We start from the raw sequence: 20162 nt of genomic DNA, 5'->3' as shown, positions 1-20162 counted from the left end.
AAGAGCAAGTGTTCTCAGTGTATATGAAAATAGGAGTTGATCGACATCTAAGTTTTTGATTGACATCTAAGTTATCAGAAAGATAGCTCTGGTAGGACATATGCCATGAAAACACAGGTTGGAGGGAGGAAAAGGAAACAGAGAAGCTGAGAGCATGGACATTGTGCCTTCACCCCAGCCCCAGCAGGCCCTCAGGAGCTAAAGAGCAGAGGTGAGCGTCCTGGGCTCAGAGCCAACCTATCTGCTCCATTGTTTGTTCTGGCCACCCTCTTGGTCAACAGGGAAGAAGGCAGGAGGGTGAGGCTGGTCTGGAGAGCAGCTACAGAGCAGGGATCACTGTGCAGGTACTTCATTGGGGGGGGAATAGTGTGTCAGGATCACTTAGAGTGTGTGGTTCTGCAGGCTGGCTCCTCTCCATTCCAGGCTAGGAGGTTAGAGAAGGAGTAACAGCCACCCTGCCCCCTAAAACTCCGGGACCGTAGGTGGGCCTGGTGTAGCAATTAAGAGTCAGCTTGGGACGCCTGCAGCCCGTATCGGAATCCCTGGATTCACTCCCCCTTCCAGCTTCCTGCAGCTGTGCACCTGTGATGGCTGCAGTACTTGAGTTCCTGCCACCCATGGGGGCGACCCAGACCAAGTTCCAGACTCCTGGCTTCAGCCTGGCCCAGCCTCTGCTCTCATCAGCATTTGGGGAGTGAACCAGCAGATAGTCTCTCTCTCCCTCTCTCTCTCTCTCCAACAATCTAACTTAATAAATATAATTTTTACAATTTTTTTAAATCCATGTTTATGCTGGCTACCATCAGAGGTGGAGCTTCCTAGGTCGGCGTCCTCAGCGCGCGGAAGTGGAATACTTTCAGAGGTTGTCAAGGTGTAAGTGCAAGCATACACACTTTTGGAAGCTTCTGCCACCCTCCTTCTTGTGCCTAGCACTGAAGCCCTCCTCACCCACCCCCCAAAGCTCCCTTCATAGTGATTGTGTCTAACCTAGCAGCAGGGACTTTTATGTCAGCTCATTAACGCACACACCCTGGGAGGGAGGCTGGCACTAAGGCTTAGCGATCAACCTAAAGTTATAAAACTTGGAGAAGCAGGAGTCAGAGCTCCCACCAGCACTTGAGCTCCATGAAGGCAGGGGCATTTGCCCTCCGCAAGCCTGCAGCAGTGGCTGGCACACTGCAGTCTGTCTTCACGGCTGAGTGAGCTCAGACGCAGCCTGTCACTCTTGATGTCACATTTCCCCCAGGGCTCTCAACCCCCAGGGGGCAATTCCCCTACCTGTAGATCTCCCAGGCAACTGCACAAACATTTTGTGTGTGTCCAGCACTGGGTGGGGGACCTGTGATGGTGCTAGGGCTCATAGAGAACCCGGCAAGACACCCCCTTTACTTTGTCCTCTGAGTTCTTTGGCTCCTGTGCTTGGAGAAAACTGGAAGCTATTTTTTCTACTAGGTCTTCTACACTGCCACCTCCCCCAAACACACACACACACACACACACACACCCTATATCTCAGCATTGCAAGCAAAACCTATCATCTCAAAGATTCCAGGCACCTTTGTCAAAATAAGGTGACTATCAGGGAGAAGGCAGGTCTTCCTGCCGCCTTCAGAGCTGTGCCACACCACAGCCCTCCAGACTCCCTGGCAAAGCTAAGTGAGTTCTAGGACTGTCATCCCCGGGATCCCCCAGCTTCCCCAGAAGCGACACTCCCTCCCCTCCCGGGGGAGGGGGTTCCCTGATATGATTGTGTGTGCAGTGAACCTTGGGCTGCTCTGTTGCCTGGCAACACGTCTATGTTTTGTTCCTATTATGCATGTTTCCAAGGTAACCACCGAAGGGAGCTCTGTGGGCAGGGCCCTGGCCAGGGGATTCCCCTTCCCGTCCTTTCTAGGCAGTCCTCTTTTCTGAAACCAGCATGTTGCAGGGAAGGAAAGAGGCTGGCGGCTCAGAGGGTAATCGTTCTTTAAACTCTGATCCCAGAAAGGAAGCAACATGTGCGTCAGTGGTGTGTGCGTGCGTGTGCGTGTGTGTGTGTTTATGTGTGTGTTTGCTCTCTCTTTAGAAGCACACTCCTTGCCCAGGAGGGACCGTTCGTATGCTGGAATCAGAGACCTCACCCCCCAACCCCATACACCCACCAGCCCTGGGCTTAGCATCCCTGCCAAACAGGTCCTTCTCCACTCCCTTCAGCACTTCCTAATCTGTCATCTTTCTCAGTCAAATAGCAAACCTGTTGGGTGATTCTGGAATGCAAACATTACTTCCTAAGCAATTCTCAAACCCCAACCCCCTAACTCTAAGAAGTCAAGTAAGATCAGCCTTCCCCAGTCCAGCTCAAATCCTGGCCCACATTTAAACCTGAAACTTCAAATCAGGAGTTCCTGAATTACTCAGATCAGACAGCTGTGACATCAGGAAACTCTCCCATGACGCTAAATCCTAATGAAATCTTCGGGCCCAAGCAGAACCCAAGTTAAAGCTGGTTACAGAAGAAGAGACCCAAGGCTCTGTCTCCGGAGCAGAGAGTCCAGGAGGAAAAAGGCAAGGGAAGACTGCCCAGGCCAGAGAAAAGGAATGGAAATGGGTAAGGAGAGGAGAGCGGGCGGCCCCAGGGCCATGCTGGATTCCAAGTAGCAGTGAGGGCAGTGTTGGGACACTGTGGGAGCAGTAACACAGGAGGAGAGGTGAACCTGACATTAAGGAAAAGAAACGGCAAAACAGGACTGCACGCACGCGGCTGGGAGGGGAGGGAGGGAGAGAGAAAAAACAGAAGAGCTCAGAACTAAACTGGGGACTGGGCGGGCAGAGCTGTAAACAGCGGCCGAGGGAGGGAGCTGGAATGAAGGGAGCAGCCAGCTCCCCTCCCCGCGGGGAGCAGGAGGGAGGGGCCCAGAATGCGGGGAACACCAGCCTCCTCGCCCCTTTCTTGGAATCTGCTTTTTCCTCCCATCGGTCCCTGCAGCTCCAGTTCCCCCAGGGGAAGGGAAGACGGGCCTCCCTCCCCTCTGCAGCTCTCACACTTCCCCAGGTTCAGCCCAAGCTCGGGCTAAGCAGGGAAGGAAGGGCCTAGGCTGCCCAGAGCCTGAGTCACCACATAGTTGAGGTTCCTGTCACTCGAAGTCCTGTGCCCTCTGCCCGCCCCAGGATTTGGACTGCTTGCAGCTGACCCTACCCGGGGCTCCTCCACGTCTCCGCTTCTGACCACAGAGCTCCTCTGGGCTGCTGGAAGCCTCCCAGTGCCACCCTCTCCCCGCCCTCCAAAACCTTGTGTGCTGAGGCCACCACACTGACTCCTAAGCTTTTCAGAGAAAGCTGCTGGTTTCCATGACTGTGACTCAGGGAGTGGCTGCAAGAACAGTGGAAAGTCTTGGATGCACCCTTGATAAGTCACTTCCCCTCTCTGGGTTCCAGTTTGCTCACACGTGGAACAAGAGAACTTGAGAGTCTCGGGCAGTCATTGCATGAGGTACATTCTGTGAAGTCTGAGTCAAAGTCACTATTGAAGAGAGCGCTATAAAAGGGGTGTGTCCCTAACCCCTGTCCTAACAGTGGGAGTGGGTGGGGTGGGGCAGGGCAGGGCAGAGGCACTGTCACCATGGGGCAGCCAACACCCTGGCAACTCAGTGACTCAGGTCTCACATGGAGGAGGACTGGCCGGAAAGCACCCTGTGGCTTCCCTGTGAGTCAAGGGCAATGTGGATCGTGAAAAATGACTGGCAGAGGGCCCGCTATAACCAACTCCCCTTCACCTCGCAAGCGGCCAATCTCTACTTCCTGTGATGGGGGCCCTGAGCGCACTGCGACTCCCTGGCCTGCTCAGCTGCTTCCACTCCTCCTACCTGACCCTGGCAACGCTTCTTCCCTCACGCTCGCTCACTCACTCTCTCGCTCAGCACCATAGCTCTCCTCACGCTTCAGCAGCTCCCCATACCCTGCCATGTCCCCTCATTTACCCCTTGGCTCTGCCCATCCTCGCATCCACCCCCATCCCGGCAGAGCCAGCCAGATGATTGCAAAAGGGCTGAGCCAGCGCAGAGGCCCTCACATGACAGCTGCTCCTGCTGCAGAGGGGTGGGGGCAGCTGGAAGTAGAGGCACATTCCAGGGGAGATCCTATCAGAAATAACCCTGAACTGGCTGACCATCCAGCCCCTGATCTGCACACTGCCCATTGTGTAAAAAAAGGTAGAGTCAACAGACTCCCTTGGAATTCTGAGGAAATCAGGAAAACAAAGTGGGGAGGAGGCAAGGGGTGGGAAGGGGGCTGCAGGACTGAAAAAGTCCAAGGTCACACTACACCAGTATCACCTGGCCAAGGTATTCGCCCTCTGCTGAGACTCAAGGGATTCAAGTGCTGGTCTCCAGCAAGCCCATGATGCCCCACTCCACCCAGCCCTTGCTTGGGTGCTGGGGCACTGGGACATCCCAGCAATTCCACTGGAGTAAGACGACGGCCTGCTCCGGGAGCCACGCCAGACTGATCAGAGCAAACAGACAAGGGCAGGTGGCACAGTTTCTCTAACCTTTCAGGAGCGCCAATATTTTAGCTCCACAGCTTTATGGGGGAAGAAGAGAACAGGGTGGGGACCCCAGAACTGCAAGTACACAGAGGACTACAGCAACGTGGGGGAGTTACAGGCCTGTTGCCACACTAGCTGAGGGAGCCCAGAAAACTACAGTCACCCAGAAAACTCCATCTGACGTGTGCACAGGGAAAGTTCTGGGTTCTGCAAACACAGTGCCAGTTGCTATGAAAACTGCAGTATTAATTTCAGAAATGATGGGGTGGAGCCTCCAAAGCACTTCACTCCTCTCCCTCCAACATTCTAGACCCTCCCCCCACCTTTAAAAGGGGAAGTGGCACATTTGGGGCATGTGGGCAGCTGGTGGGATGGGGCTGACCCGGGGAGAACAGCAGCTGTCCAGCTCCAGCTCAAAGCAGGACATGAAGACAATTCCAGGTCTTTCTTGGAAGAACTTTAAAGGCTTTCAACTTCTTAATAGGTGACTTAAGCAGAAGTGCCAACAAAGCTAAAATAAATAGCTGCCTATAACCAGCATCTACTGCAGCAAGTCTCAGCCCTTCCCATTCACACTCTAGGCTCTGAATTTTATTGAAGTCAATAAGCTCCGGGCCCCAGACCCTTCCTACTTCTTTCAGCCCTCCTCTGTGAACGCTCTGAGGGTTTGCCTGCAAGTGTAGAAGACTCCTCTCAATCGACCCATTTTCCGAGATCACACCCTTCTCAGCCAACAACCCCCTCTCTTCCCTGCCTTGAACCCCAGCCTCCCTGTGGCATGAGGACACCAGCTCTGGGTAGTGCTCCGGTGGCACAAGCGTCCCTGGCACACAAGGAAAACTGCCCAGCAACTGGAGGCGTCCAGTGATGCAGGCTCCAATTGGCTGTGGCAGGGAAAAGCCAGGCTGCAGCGCGGGGCCCCAGCAGGATGAGGGCTGCGTACTGAGCTGGCAGTACAGTGACTCAGGCCTCCCCGGGGCAGGGCGGGGACAGAACAAACTCCAGATGTGCTTCCCTTCTTTCCTGCCCCCCATCTGCCACAGCTGTTAACCTCTTCCCCGCCCACCATGGCAAGGCAGAGGCCCTCCTACCCCCCCCCCACCCCTCTAGTGGCCAATAACCCAGGCTTCATGAAGCCATAACCCCATCCACTCCAGTTTATGGGTACTGGCCCTCCCCCAAGTACAGGTCTGGCCTCATCCAACAACCTGGCCACCCTCGCTCTGCACCAAAACCACCAGGGCCAGAGGCACAGAAGGCAGGATGTGCAGATGAGTCATTCTTCCTGCAGGCTTAGAGACTAGGAGGTGGGGGTCCCTGGCCCCTCCCCAGGCAGACCCACCCAGTCCCACGTGGGTCTCCAGGCCTGCTACTGCCTAAGCAATGGCCCACCCAGTAAACCCCACCTTAACAGTTGGCCTTCTTAGGCCTTCCCTTCAAACCTAAACCCACTTTGCCAATTTGGCCCCTCCTGCCTAAATCTTCAGCTACTGGAAGATTAAGGGCATTTCATGAAGGTAGCAAAGATTGCACAAGCAAAGAAGGGAGTGTGGTGGGAACGAATTTGGGAGGAGTCTGACAGGTTTGGTGAGGCCCCAGCAACTAGCTAAGGGGCACACCCCAAGCCAGCATCTAGCACTTCCAGATGCTAGCGTTATGAGGAGTCCAGAATGTCAGAAGCAAGACAAGTATCAAGTTTGGATCCAACACAAGCTGAGGTGCCAGGGAGCAGAGCCTGAGCAAGAACCAACCTATCCCCACCTGTCTGGATTGCAAGCCCCAGCTCTCCTCTGCCCACTCACTCACAGAACCCCAGCTACAGGTCAAATGCCAGCCAGATTACAGCCTATTCCTTCCCAAGCTCCCAGCCCTTATCCGGACCTGGTAAAGTCAACATCTTCCCAAACCCAGAGAGCAGTCATGATTGCCTCTGCTTCACATGGATCCAACTAAGATTTCCAATGTCACTTGAACTGTTAGGATAGGGAGATTTTCGTTGCTCTTCAGAAAAAGACCATGAGAGCAAGAATCTGAATAGGGCATCAAATCAGCTCAGAGTTAGAAATGGGAACCACTGGTCCGAGCAGGGCGTTAGACAATCACAAGCACCTCGTGTTCTAGGCGGTAGCAGGGCTGGCTCACCGTTACCTTCTAGGTTCAAAACCTTGCCTCTACCAGTCAGGTGTGACCACAGGCAGGCAGGCAGCACAATCGCTGAACCCCTACTTCCTTGTTAGAAAGCAGAGATATGGGAGCTGATAGACACCATTAGGGCCAACAGGCCAAGGTCTGCTGATTGGTTTGCGCCTGGTCTCCCTACAGTGCTTGAGGCATTTAAACTATGACTCTTGGATATGGCCACCACCCTCCAAGAGCAGTCCACTTTCCAAACTCCCACATTGTGCATCTACAGCCATAACCAACTATAGATCAAAAATGGCCCCTACACTGAACACGTCGTTTTATAGAATATACACACTCAATCTTAGCCAAAAGGCCAAGAAGTGATTAGAATACATTATAAAACGTAGCATGTGCACTGGATTAGGTCACATTAGTAATTCAGAGATGACTTTAAGTATATAGGTTGTATGGAAATACACCCTTCATGTAAGGGACGCTATCGTTAGTGAATTCTGGGATCCCATCCTGGAATCAATCCCCTGCAGAGCTAGGGCTGACTGTAATGGCAAGGTCCCCTTAGTTACATACAACCCTTGGCATTATTAGCAGGGATTCCCTCTCTCCACTGAGGAGGAACTGGAATCCGATCCCTAAGAATCAGGTAGTTACAGAGTCCCATGTTAAGGCACAGAGGATTAAGCCCCCTGGGACACCAGCATCCCATGAGCACCGATTCATGTTCTGGTTGCTCTACTTCTGATCCAGCTCCATGTTAATGCTCCTAGGAAAGCAGAAGAGGATGGCCCAAGTACTTGGGCACATGCCATGCACGTGGGAGACCCAGATGAAGTTCCTGACGGCTGGCTTCAGCCAGCCCCGGCCATTGCGGCCACTTGGGGGAGTGAACCAGCAGATGAAGATCTTGCTCTGTAACTCTGCCTTTCAAATAATAAATTTAACAACAACCCAAAGCCCCACATTGCTACCCACTCCACGTGCTTCCCATCTTTCTCAGCTACAAGACAGTCACCACTGTAGAAGGCAGAGCAACAAACCCAGAGGAGGACAGTCCTCCACTTCCGCTCTTCTGAAGACTTCTCTGTGGCAAATGGAGGTACTTCAGACATAGAAAACGCCCTGCTTGGACACATCTAGTCCCCTGTGCAGAAGCCACCACTCACAAAGGAGGCAGGACAGGAAGGGTTCAATGTTCAGTTTCCTTTAATGACCCCCATCTCCCTGAAGGGCAGGTGCAGGCAGCTAGGCGATGGCAAGAGGCATTCACTTGAAGACCTTGCCCTGATTGAAGGCTTTGCCCACATGCTGGAAGGCCCCCTCCCAGGCAAAGTACTCTCGAACCAGCGTCTGGGTTTCCTCGCTGCTTGGATCCAGTTTCCTCCACGTATACGACTCGTAGTCCACCTGCCAATCTGGACTCAGCTGGGGACAGAAAGCCAAAGAAGCATGTGGTCAGACTATGGGACACTGTCCCACACCTGTGGTACTTTCATCTTAGACACAAGTCATCAGGCCAGGACGGCGAGTGTGAGTAGCTCCTTCCCATACACATTCCTAAACTCTCCTGAGCGCCACATGGCCCAGGAATAAAGTATTCTGCTTCCCAAATCCTTGCCCCACCTTCAAGAGGCTCCTCCCCTCCACGCTCCTCACCGGAAAGGCAAGCTCTTGGCCTCGGAAGACCCAGATTCCAGAAATGGAGCTGCTATTGTTGGTTCCAAAGAGGATGACACTGGCAAAGGCATTCTTCCTCAGCTTATCCAACCGCTGGAACATTCCTGAAGTGACAGAGGAGAACACTCCGCCTTTAGAATCGCATCGCTCACACCCTGTCCTCCTTCCCCTTCCCACTGCACTTCTTCTCACCAGTGATGAGGTTGCAACTCATGAAAGTCTGCGTGAGCTCCTCAGGGAAACGGTACTCAGCATACCACAGAGACCAGCCATCCTTGTCAAAGTGCTCCCAAAAATATGGCAGCGCCACAGAGAGAGTGTCCTCATTGGAGTACTTGCGCTTAAACTCATCCAACACAAAGGTACTGAAAGGAAACACGAGGCAGTCACTAAGGTCCTACGGAGACAAGAGCATTGCCTGCTAGAAGCTAAGGGTGTTCTCACTTCACTGTTACTGGTTCAAAGGAAGCGGTTGCTGGCCCAGCAGGTATGTATAACCTTATGAGGGAAGAGAGCCAAGCAGAGGGGTGTGAACGGGAGCCTAGGACACTTCCCTGCCTAAGCATGCTAAGCACGTGGAGGGTGGAACCGAGTGGGGGACCCAGTGAGACCTGCTCCAGTAAGGACATGGCTAACTGCTGCCCCCAGGTGGAGACAAAGCGTAAGGGCTCCCTTTCCTCCCTGTCCAGCCCCTCCCTGGGCAGTTTTCCATGAGCCACATTCAGTCACTGACGCACCCAAGTCTTCCCCAGACCTCTTCAGGTTACACAAGCTGCAACAGGAATGCAAGCAGAGGGCCTCCACCTAAAATCTATACCCACGCCCTTCAGTCCCGCTCTGCCCCCAAACAAGTTCGCATGCTGAGAACCTTCAGGTTCAGCTTATCTTGGAGGAAGTCTGGCACACTGAGCCAAGAGTGCCAGCATCACTAGAAGTTCTACTTTTTCTTTCCAATTTCAAATATATATGCTGACTTTAATGCCAGTAAACAGGATAATTCAATTTTTACATTTTCCTCTGACCAGATACAAGCATGACATATGCAGTTTTGTGCCTTCCTTTTTGCTAATACTGTGACATGCTATTATGAATTCTTTACTGGAAATGCTAACTAGATTGATTTGCTCACCACATATCATAAGTGGATTATCACACTGTACTCCATGAATACGTACAATTATAATAATACAAAAACCTTAAAAATACATTTCTGTAACATAATTTTCAAACAACTCTTTGCCAACATTTTAATGGCTAAACAGTCCTCTACTACACGAAATGTGCCATGAACCTACTGAACCCTGAACGGTAGATATTTAATAGGTTCAATTATCAGCATGGACATCACCAACAGCCCTTTACCCCTATTCTCCCCTCTTTACAGACTTGTCCCAGCTACACTGCAGCAAAGCAGAAACTGTCCTCTAACCCTAGGATCCCAGGTCCCAGAGACCTGATCTGAGGAGCTTTGAGAAACCTCAACCACCCCAAAAGTTAGACTGGGGATTTTCTCATACCCCTGAACTGTTTCAACTTTATTATTCATGGATCAAATTTTTTTTTTTTTTTCAGGTAACCACAGGCTCCTCAAATGAGTTTAGCTGAATCATATTGAAAAAAAAAAAATAGAACTAAACTCTGGATAGAAGTCTCTGGGGCTGACATTGTGGCATAGCAGGTAAAGCTGACCCATGCAATGCTGGCATCCCATGTGAGTACCAGTTCGAGTTCCAGCGGTTCCACTTCTAACAGAGCTCCCTGCTAATGGCCTAGGCAAAGCAGCAGAGGATGGCCCAAATGTTTGGGCCCCTGCTAACCAAGTGGGAGACCTGGATGAAGTTCTTGTCTTCAGCCTAACCCAGCCCCTGCCGTTGCAGCCATTTGGGGAGTGAATCAGTGGCTGAAGATGGATCCCTCCTCTCAAAAACTCTAATTTTCAAATAAATAAATAAATAGGTCTTTAGGGAGTGCATTGTGGCATAGTGGGTAAAGCCACTCCTATGATGCTGGCATCCCATGAGTACTGACTGCTCCACTTCTAATCCAGCTCCCTGCTAATGTGCCTGGGCTCAAAAATAAATAAATCTTAAAAAAAAAAAAAAAAAAAAAAAAAAGACAGTCTTCATCTTCAAGGGTACCACCTTTGTGACACCAAAACTCCCAGGGGAGAGCATCACTACACTGCAACAGGTAAGAGTGAACACGCAAAAGCATAAGTCTATTGAAGATTTCAAGTTTACCGCTTGATCTATTTTCTTACCAAAGGAGAAACCTATTACATATGAAACTCTCTAATAATTAGCAATGTTTGTGTAACAGCATATGCAATCTTAGTAATTAGTTTTTTGGTCTTGCACAGAAAGTACCTCGAAGTAACACCTCTCAGCCCCCTCTAACTTGCTGCTGCCCATTAGCGTGATGCTTGTCATCTACAATCTGACACACAGCTACTGTGCCAACAACATGGTGCCCCTCCATGCTCCACCTCAGACCGGAAGGACTGGAAAATGCAGGGGGCAGTGGTGCCACACGTGAACCCTAAACAGACCATGCAGACTGGAGGCTTTGGGAACAGCAGACTGATTGGGCTGAAAAGCTTAGAAGTGACCAGGGAAGATGTTTCTCCCATTGGCCCTAATTCCCAGTAAAATGGCTTAGGGCAGACAACTGGGCAAGCACACGATGCCCTCCACCTTCACACCAAAAATATCCCTTTCTCCACATTCTTTTTCCTAAGACTCCCTACATTTACTGAATAGAGGATGCAGATGAAGAAGTTCCTTGGAGACACAACCCCTCCAATTTTAGCCATGATCACCACCCCTTCTCTTAATGAGCAACTTTCATTACCACCTGATTCATCAAAACCGGGTGGGCAGGGAGAAACCAAAGGATCCTGCTCTGACGCCCACACCTCAGCAAGTCCCTCTGCACCTCCTCCTCCCTGCGCCTCTCACTGCCCGGGATTCTGGGGTCTCAGATGCTCTTAACAAGCAGCTCACGATTGGTTGACCTCCACACTGAACTGTCCCCGCTTCTCTCCACTAAAAGGGGAGTTGCAATCTTCCCAAGTATCAGATGTATTCAGGACTTGCTTTTGACTTCCGGAATGTGCTCAATAGTTCAGCATAAGGTCAGAGAGTTGCTCTATTTACAAATAAAAATTCTGGCAGCAGCAGCGATGAATGGAGACTACAGAGGCGAGAACAGGCTTCTCGCCAATGTCCTTACCTTTTGGGCAGGTGGGCAAAGGGGTCCTTTGCCTTGGGCTCAGCAGCCAGTGCCTGCTCGCATTCGTCCATCTCTTCCTCAGGAGCTGGGGCAGCTGCCTTTTTCTCCTCTTTCCGCTCAGCCTGGGGCTTCTGCTTCTCCTCCCGTGAGCCTTTCTCTTTCCGTGGAGTGTCCTTTTTAGGCTGGCTCTCTGCAAACTTTTTAGCTGGTACACAGGAAAAAAGAAAAGTGATCACCTTATCTCTTCCCATAGTCCTCCAAAAACAGGCAGCACAGGGAACTAAGGGACAGCTGATGGAAGGGACAAGGAAACTGCCTGCCACCAGTTTACTCAATGTCCCTGAGCAAAGACACAACCCTCAGCCACAAAGACATGCTATATCACAATTCGACGTGCTAATGCAACTGAGTGGGTACATGGACAAACTTGACAAAATATCAGCTACTGTGCATGATACCCTACATGCTACAGGTGCCCATAACCCAAAGGCTAGACAAGAAATCAAGCAGTGGACTCTGGCCGCGTGTTGCTCCACCTCCTCAGACTTACCATCAAACTGGGCCATCTTCTCACACAGTTTCACCTCCCCCAAGACAGCCCGAAACTGGGGCTGATTAATGCAGGTGAGGAACCAGCGGTTGGTATTCGGAAAAGCCTGACGGAAAGAAGGTTCCAAGACCTGCCAGGAGGTAAGGGTAGAAACAAAGTCAGAGAACAGAAAGCCTTGGACAATCTCCAACCAGAGCTCAGGAGACCAGGGCCTCTCTCTCCCCAAGACCCCAGGCCACACCTTCCTCTACAGCCCCAGACAGCAGCTCCCTACAGCCTTTCTCTCTTTCACCTTTTTTCACAGCGCAGTCCAACTTAATGGATACTTGGGCCCATCCTCTATGTATCAAGAATCCATTTGGTAGAAATAATATTTAGTATCTTGCTGATTTACAAACTTACTTAATGTCCACTGTTTTAAATCCTTTAAATTTCAAATGTCAAAAAAAAACAAAAGTTGGGGGTGGACATCTGATGTAGCCATTGGAACCTCATTTGGGACGAGCACATCCCCTATCACAGGAATGCCTGGCTTCCAAGCCCAGCTCTGCTCCCAATTCCAGTCTTCCTCCTAATTTATGCCCTGGGAGGCAGTAGGACAGTCCAAGGACTTGGGTCCCTGCTATGCACAATGGAAATGCCAATTAAGTTCCCAGCTCCAGACTTTCACTTGGCCAAGCCCAAGATATTGTGGACATTCAGGGAGTGAACCACAGGATGAAGATCTATCTGTCTCTCTCTTCCTATCAAATAATTAAGAAAATAAAGAGGTAACTTTTAAAAATTAAGATAGAACCAAACAAAAAGTTCTAAATGGGCTATAGGAGCCAGCGCTGTGGCATAGGTTAAGCCTCCACTTGTAGAGCCAGCATCCCATATGGATGCTGGTTTGAGCCCCAGCTGCTCCTCTTCTGATCCAGCTCTCTGCTAAAGGCCTGGGAAACCAGTGGAAGATGCCCCAAGTGTTTGAGCCCCTGAACACATGTGGGAGACCCAGAGGAAGCTCCTGGCTTCGGATTGGCCCAGCTCTGACCGTTTCAGCCATCTGGGAAGTGCACCAGCGGATGGAAGACCTCTTTCTGTCTCTCCCTCTGTAACTTGGCCTCTCAAATAAATAAATAATTTTTTTTTAAATAGGCTATTGGGGCTGGCACTGTAGTGTAGCGGGTAAAGTCACCACTTGCAGTGCCAGCATCCCACATGTACATAATGCCAGTTCAAGTCCCGGCTGCTCCACTGACAATCTGGCTCTCTGCCATGGCCTGGGAGAGCAGTGGAAGATGGCCCAAGTCCTTGGGCCCCTGCACCCATGTGGGAGACCCAGAGGAAGCTACTAGCTTCTGGCTTTGGATCGGCACAGCTCCAGCTGTTGCAACCAACTGGGGAGTGAACCAGTGGATGGAAGACCTCTCTTTCTCTGTGTAACTCTTGATTTATAAATGAATGAATAAATGAATAAATAAATAAATCTTGGCCGGCGCTGTGGCACAGCGGGTTAAAACCCTGGCCTGCAGCACCAGCATCCCATATGGGCGCTGGTTCTTGTCCCGGCTGCTCCTCTTCCAATACAGCTCTCTGCTATGGCCTGGGGAAGGCAGTGGGGGATGGCCCAAATCGTTAGGCCCCTGCACCCATGTGGGAGACCTGGAAGAAGCTCCTGGCTTCAGATCCACACAGCTCCAGCCATTGCGAGAGGGAACCAGCGGATGAAAGACCTGTCTCTACCTCTCTCTTGTTTTTCAAATAAATAAATCTTTAAAAAAAAAAATTGGCTATGTATGAATACTTACCTTGTCAAACACAATGATAAAAAACCATAAGTATCTATTATCTATACTGAGTACACAATATAATTCACATAACATACTATTGTCAAATTTCAGAAAAGTGAAAATTCGACAGCAAAAAAAAGTATAACTGGTTTAGAATTAACAGTCCTGGGCCGGCACCACGGCTCACTAGGCTAATCCTCCGCCTTGCAGCGCCGGCACACCGGGTTTTAGTCCCAGTCGGGGCGCCGGATTCTGTCCCGGTTGCCCCTCTTCCAGCCCAGCTCTCTGCTGTGGCCCGGGAGTGCAGTGGAGGATGGCCCAAGTGCTTGGGCCCTGCACCCCATGGGAGACCAGGAGAAGTACCTGGCTCCTGCCATCGGATCAGTGTGGTGCGCCGGCCGCAGCGCGCCAGCCGAGGCGGCCATTGGAGGGTGAACCAACGGCAAAAAGGAAGACCTTTCTCTCTGCCTCTCTCTCTCACTGTCCACTCTGCTTGTCCAAAAAAAAAAAAAAAGAATTAACAGTCCTTTAAATTAAACTTCATTCATGAAGACCTCACAGATGTATTTTTCACTATGCCAAAATCAGAAGGGAAAACTGTGGTTGCATCACAAAATATAGCTTTCAGAAATGCTGGTTCTGCCATATGTGGACTCAGACTCTGCTGTACCACTTACATGAGCTGTGAAACCGCAGGCAGGTTACATTTCATTGCACCCATACAACAGGTGTAGACTCACTGAGATAATTCCTGTGAGGCCCTTAGCACAGGGTGTTTTTTCCTTTGCTATTATCACATTACTACTCTGGAACAGCATGGGCCCAAGAGCTGCAACATCATTCTCCTTTGATACAGTAACTTACAAAGTGATTATTACTACCCTGATTTAACACATCCCAGAACGGAAAATACATGGGACTAAAGGAACACATGACACCCACATCCCTCTACCTCTATTAGTAAATAATGGACTTGAATCTAAATCTACCTCCAAAAGACCTTGATACTAACGCTATTCCCTTACTGCTATCTTCACAACCAAGCAAAACCAGGCTTCAAGAAATATAGAAGTCACTGAACATTAAGCAGCTACACAAAAACTAAGGGCAAAAGAACATGACCCAATTTCTCAGGAAACAGAAAAGCAGAGTCAGGGTACTCAGTCCTGGAGTGGGCATTTGGAGCAGCAGTTAATTAAAGATGCTGCTTGGGATGCCTGAATCCCATTATCAGTGTAGCTGGGATCAAGTCCCAGATCTCTTCCTGGCTTGGGCCATCCTCCACTGCACTCCCGGGCCACAGCAGAGAGCTGGCCTGGAAGGGGGGCAACTGGGACAGAATCCGGCACCCCGACTGGGACTAGTACCCGGTGTGCCGGCGCCACAAGGCGGAGGATTAGCCTATTGAGCCACGGCGCCGGCGACTTTTTTTTTTAAAGGTCTATTTATTTATTTGAAAGTCAGAGTTAACAGAGAGAGGTCTTCCATCCACTGGTTCACTCCCCAGTTGGTTGCAACAGTCAGAGCTATGCTGATCCGAAGCCAGGAGCCAGGAGCTTCTTCAGGGTCTTCCACATGGGTGCAGGGGCCCAAGGACTTGGGTCATCTTCTACTGCTTTCCCAGGCCACAGCAGAGAGCTAGATAGGAAGAGGAGCAGCCAGGACTAGAACTGGCGCCCATATGGGATGCCAGCACTTCAGGCCAAGGTGTAACCTGCTGTGCCCCACCAGATCTCTTCCTGATTCCAGCTTCCTGTTAACGCACACCTGGGAAGCAGATGATGGACTAAGTAACTAAGCCCCTGACATCCACTTCAAAGATCCAGACTGAGTTCCAGGCTGTTGGTTTCAGCCTGGCCCAGCTCAGTCTGTTGCAGGTATTTGGGGAGTAAGCCACTAGATGCAATATCTCTGTCAAATGAAGATAAACAAAAACACTCTTTAAAAAAAAAAAAGTCTTAAAACAAGAGGCTAGCATTGTGGCACAGTGGGTTAAGCTGCTAGTTCCTATTCTAGTTCCAGCTTCCCAACACACCTGGGAAGGCAGCAAAAAGACTGCCCAACTACTTGGGTTCCCACCACCATATGCGAGGCCCAGATGGGGTTTCTGGTTCCTTGCTTCAGTCCGGCCCAGCCCTGGATGTTGCACCCTTTTGAGAAGTGAACCAGAGGATGAAAGAGTTCTCTCTGTCACTCTGCCTTTCAAGCAAATAAAAACAAAACAAAAACAAACACAAACAAACTTGATACTACTTGGGATATTCTGGGAGTCCAACAAGGATTCCTCAGACTAACTGCTATCTCAGACTCCCCTGTAGGCAAGCCCTTGGCAAAATACAGAATTCAGGGTAACCTGGAAGGTCCATTACTTTGAGTGCCCACCTACTCCAAACCAGTACTTTACATACTTCACCTGTTTATAGAGCCACAAAAGGGTGCAGACAACTGTGATGTCAGCCAGTGTCACTCGCTCGCCCACCAGGAAAGTCCTCGTCTTCAAGTGAGCATCCAGCAGCCCCAGAATCCGCTTCACCTCTTCCTTTGCATTCTCAGTGGCCTATTGATTTGAAATCATCAAACTTCTCAGTGGGAAGCAATTCCCTTCCCTCAACCCTCCACAGAACTAAAAAAAGCTGCTTCACTGAATTGAGTCTGGCTCACCCAGACCAGCCCTCTTTCAATGGAGTCAGATTCTAAGATGATTCCAAATCACAAAGCTCTCCATGGTTAAATTTCTTTATGGCAGTCTGGCTTCATTTCCACAGTAATGATGGTACTCATTTATCTTTGGATAAGTAGATGGAATCTTGGACGTCATCTGGTTTAACTCTTCTACAACTTGGTAAACTTCCTACAACAGAAATCTCTCCTCTGATCTCTTATGACAGATAACACTTCCACTGACAAAAAAAAAAAAAAAAAAAAAAAAGCCAGACAGCACCCACTGTCCCACATGTATACTCCAAAGCCTACGTTTCCTCATTGCCCACACATCTGTGGTACTTTGCTTTCTCAGCCTATTGTATTTCTTACTCCCCAGCATGCAGAAGCTGATGCCAACCCTGCTCCTGCTTCTCCCCAAGTTCCGAGGCTCACCTGCTTGTTGTGATGCATGATGCCCAAGGTGGGGAACACCCAAGTGCTGGCTGGGGGCACTATGTCACTATCGGCAAAGCTCACCCACTGCACCACCTGGGCGGCTGCCTCTGGAGTACTTCCCCGCAGCTCCTCATTGCTCACTGCAGAGGCAGAACACAAAGAGCAGAACTTTGGGATCATGCCAACATAAGTCTAGGTTCCCAAGAATTCTTCCTTGTCCACTCCAGCTCACCCGCATCCTCTCCTACACCCTCACCTCCACACCCTCCCATTCCCATAAGTGCCTGTAAATTACCATAGTAGGCAATGGCGTTGCTCTCAAACACACAGAATCCATCATCACCTTCAAATGCTGGAACCTGGGGGCAAAACAGTGAAAACATAAAGTACATTTCATTAGCGAATCCCAGGAACTGAACTGCTTTGGACAAAACTGTCTACATAAGGCTGACAATTCTTGTAATCCAAACTCTTAATACCGTCTAACAAACAGACTTTGATAACTTGGTATCCCCTGTAATCTGAATTTGCCATGTCTAAACTAAGAAACCCAAAATATTTGGTTATTATAAGGTATTTGTATAGAAGTCTTCAAATACGAAGGGGCTAGAAACGAAGTTATACATGTTTGCTGTATCACTCACTGTATCTGGCCTACGCATATACACCTGATCCCTCCACTCTTAGTGAAGTAATTTCCCTATCTCTGTAAGCCCCTTGGATTAAAAACCTTGCTCACAATATATAATCTATATACTCACACTGAAATAGTTGGCCAAAACTCATTCTCTTTCTCAGAAATATAAAGCATGCCTGTCAGTTTTATAAAGTCACTGAGGAGCTATTATTTTTCACAACTACAATTATCTAAGAAAGTGTTCTTAACCACTGAAATGTGAAAGAAAATAACATGAGAAGCTGTCTTTTAAAGATAAGGCCCATCCCCAGAGTGACGGAATCAGGGCTCCTAAGGGTCCCAGGTCCAAAAGCCCCTCACCACTTCCTTACTCACCTTGCCAGCAGGGAATTTGCGGAGAAATTCAGGGGTTCGGTTGGTCTGGCCGAAGTGGAAGTGGGGGGGTGCGGAGAGCACGCGGACCTGAGCCCCGCTGTACTGAGCAGCGATGAGGGCCTTAAAGGCCCTCCAGTTTTCAGGGTATGTGTACAGGGTCTATGTAAGAAAAGGGGAAAAGATTAATGTGAGGAGGGGTCCCAGCCTGCGCGCCATATGCCAGCATGGCTTTCCTCAGCCATCACAATCGGTTCCGCTCACTTTTACTCCCTCGGGGAAACCAGGTTCCCTAGTGCTTGCCACATGTAATCAGAGTCCTCCGAAGCACCAAGCACAGAACTACGCATCAGCGGCTAAATAAAGCTCGGGGACAAACTGACCTTCCCTAAGGACATCTCGGGAAGCACTCATTCTCCTTCCCCTCATATTTATCTCCAAGAAGCCCAGCACTGCCTCCCTGAGACTCCGTCTGCCTACAAACCTACACCCCTGCCTTCCCGGGGGCTGCGTTTCATTCATTGACGGTTCCCCAGTGCCTGCCTACTCCACCGCTGAGCTCATCACTGCCTCAGAGCCACCAACCTCCTCTGCAAGGCACACACATCCGGACGTTTCAAGTTCCCCTCAGGATAGCCATCGAGACAACCAATAGCATGCCCTCTTCCTAAATCGACTCCTTGCCCTAAAAAGCCTTTCTTGCCGAGTCGCGCACGCCTTCCCTCCCGTCCCGTCCCGTCCCGCAGCGAGTTCCCAGCTTCTGCCATCTCGGAGAGCCCGGCCAGAGGGATCCATCCACCCGGTCTGGCCTCACCGTCCAGAGATGCCTCGCTCCCCCAAGCCTCCCTGAGCGGCAACCCCTAACCATGCCAGCCGAGCCTCTCCACAAAGACCCTCCTCTTCGCTCTGCCCCCGCTGCTGCCCCACAAAACGGCCGCGAAAGTTCCGCCAACCTGCCCGGATCCCGCGTCTCAACGAAGCAATGAAGCTGAACCCCCTGTCAGGCTCCAGACGGCCCAGATCCAGCATCTCATTGCTCCTCTACCCCAGACTCTTCCACCTCTGGCCTCGGAGAGCCCCAGCCTCAGTTCCCTTCCGGGCCCTAGGACCTCCGTTCTCCTACAGTACGGTCTGTAAACTCCGGATCGGTCCCCCACTCAGCTCCAGAACGCCTCCGGCGCCGACTGGCCCTACTCAGACAGAGGATGGCGGCGGATAAGGTGACCCGGCTCACTAGACCCGGCAAACTTACCCCGGCCGCCATGGTGATTCCGCAGAGAAAGGGGGTTGGGCTCTCAGCGCTGCCGCAAAGTAAGCCGCCAGGGAGAAAAGGGAGGGGGTAAGGGGAGAGCCGTGGAGAAACAGCAGCCGGAAAGCGAGGACGGCATAGAAGGCACACGCACGACAGTTCGGTATCCAGCCGCGTTGGAGGGGGTGGGGCCTGAGGGGCCGCGCAGCCGGCGCGCTGGGCTTGTGACTGGCCGGCCCTTCTGCTGCAACCGACCAATCAGAGCCCCGAGGTGGAGGTAGAAGGCGGGGGGGGGGAGGCGGGGGCGGGGAAACTGTGAGAACCGGCTAGCAGGGCCGCCCCTTCGCGGCTACGTGGCACAGCGGCCCACCCAGTGCGGCGCCGGCTCCCGCAGGCGCACCCCTCCCGCCTTCCTGCGGCAAGCGGCCTGACGGTAGGTTCTGCCAGCCCCTCGCATCGCCCGCGAAGCTCACGGGGCCGAGAAGCCAGAGCTGCGCGGAGGCGGGAGCTGGCGAGGTTCCTTTTGTTCCCGCTCTGGACTTGAGAGAGGAATGTACACGTAACAGGGGCTCGGGTCTGAAACCATCTGCCCGAGTGAGGTTCGCTCACATGACACTAGTTTGCAACTCCGCATGCTGGTACTGCGACAAGGACACCAGACCTCTGACCCGCAGCAGTTCAGGGGCGCAGGAGAACCCAGCCATGGGCCCTGCCACCCGCTTCGGAGCCTGCATTCTGCTGGGTTGCTTTTTACCCATGTTCCGGTGTGAAAATCTATTACTCAGTTGAAGAACGAGAATGGAAGAGGTCTGAACCCACATCTCCGGCTTTGACACCACGTGTAAACCCGGGGCAGCAGCCTCACTGGAGGCAGACTTGCTGCAAAGCCCGCAAGCACGGTCATTCGGGAACTC

At 51.2% G+C, this 20162-nt stretch overlaps 1 protein-coding gene and 2 long non-coding RNA genes across 4 annotated transcripts; 2 read left to right on the top strand and 1 right to left on the bottom strand.

Annotated features, from left to right (window-relative positions):
* The first annotated feature begins 1846 nt into the window (after positions 1-1846).
* LOC138848777 (uncharacterized) lies at positions 1847-2543 on the top strand. The gene is made up of 2 exons (XR_011386844.1): positions 1847-1955; positions 2469-2543. It is a non-coding gene; the product is annotated as an uncharacterized lncRNA (long non-coding RNA).
* A 5306-nt stretch (positions 2544-7849) lies between these two features.
* On the bottom strand, positions 7850-19273 carry EEF1G (eukaryotic translation elongation factor 1 gamma). 2 transcript variants are annotated; one of them, XM_051833057.2, is made up of 10 exons: positions 18383-18604; positions 18003-18161; positions 17286-17349; positions 16988-17130; positions 16305-16448; positions 12120-12249; positions 11570-11774; positions 8531-8703; positions 8318-8442; positions 7850-8086 (listed from the first exon to the last, which is right to left on the bottom strand). In XM_051833057.2, the coding sequence occupies exons 1-10, from the start codon at positions 18395-18397 to the stop codon at positions 7928-7930; spliced, it is 1317 nt and encodes a 438-aa protein (XP_051689017.1). In that variant the 5' UTR covers positions 18398-18604; the 3' UTR covers positions 7850-7927.
* On the top strand, positions 8703-10353 carry LOC127487456 (uncharacterized). The gene is made up of 2 exons (XR_007914280.2): positions 8703-8825; positions 9911-10353. It is a non-coding gene; the product is annotated as an uncharacterized lncRNA (long non-coding RNA).
* Positions 19274-20162: the final 889 nt, after the last annotated feature.

Source organism: Oryctolagus cuniculus, chromosome 1 (genome assembly GCF_964237555.1).
Source record: "Oryctolagus cuniculus chromosome 1, mOryCun1.1, whole genome shotgun sequence".
Lineage (NCBI taxonomy): Eukaryota > Metazoa > Chordata > Mammalia > Lagomorpha > Leporidae > Oryctolagus > Oryctolagus cuniculus.
Note: the sequence above shows the minus strand (reverse complement) of the source record. Positions and strands in the feature narration are given on the sequence as shown.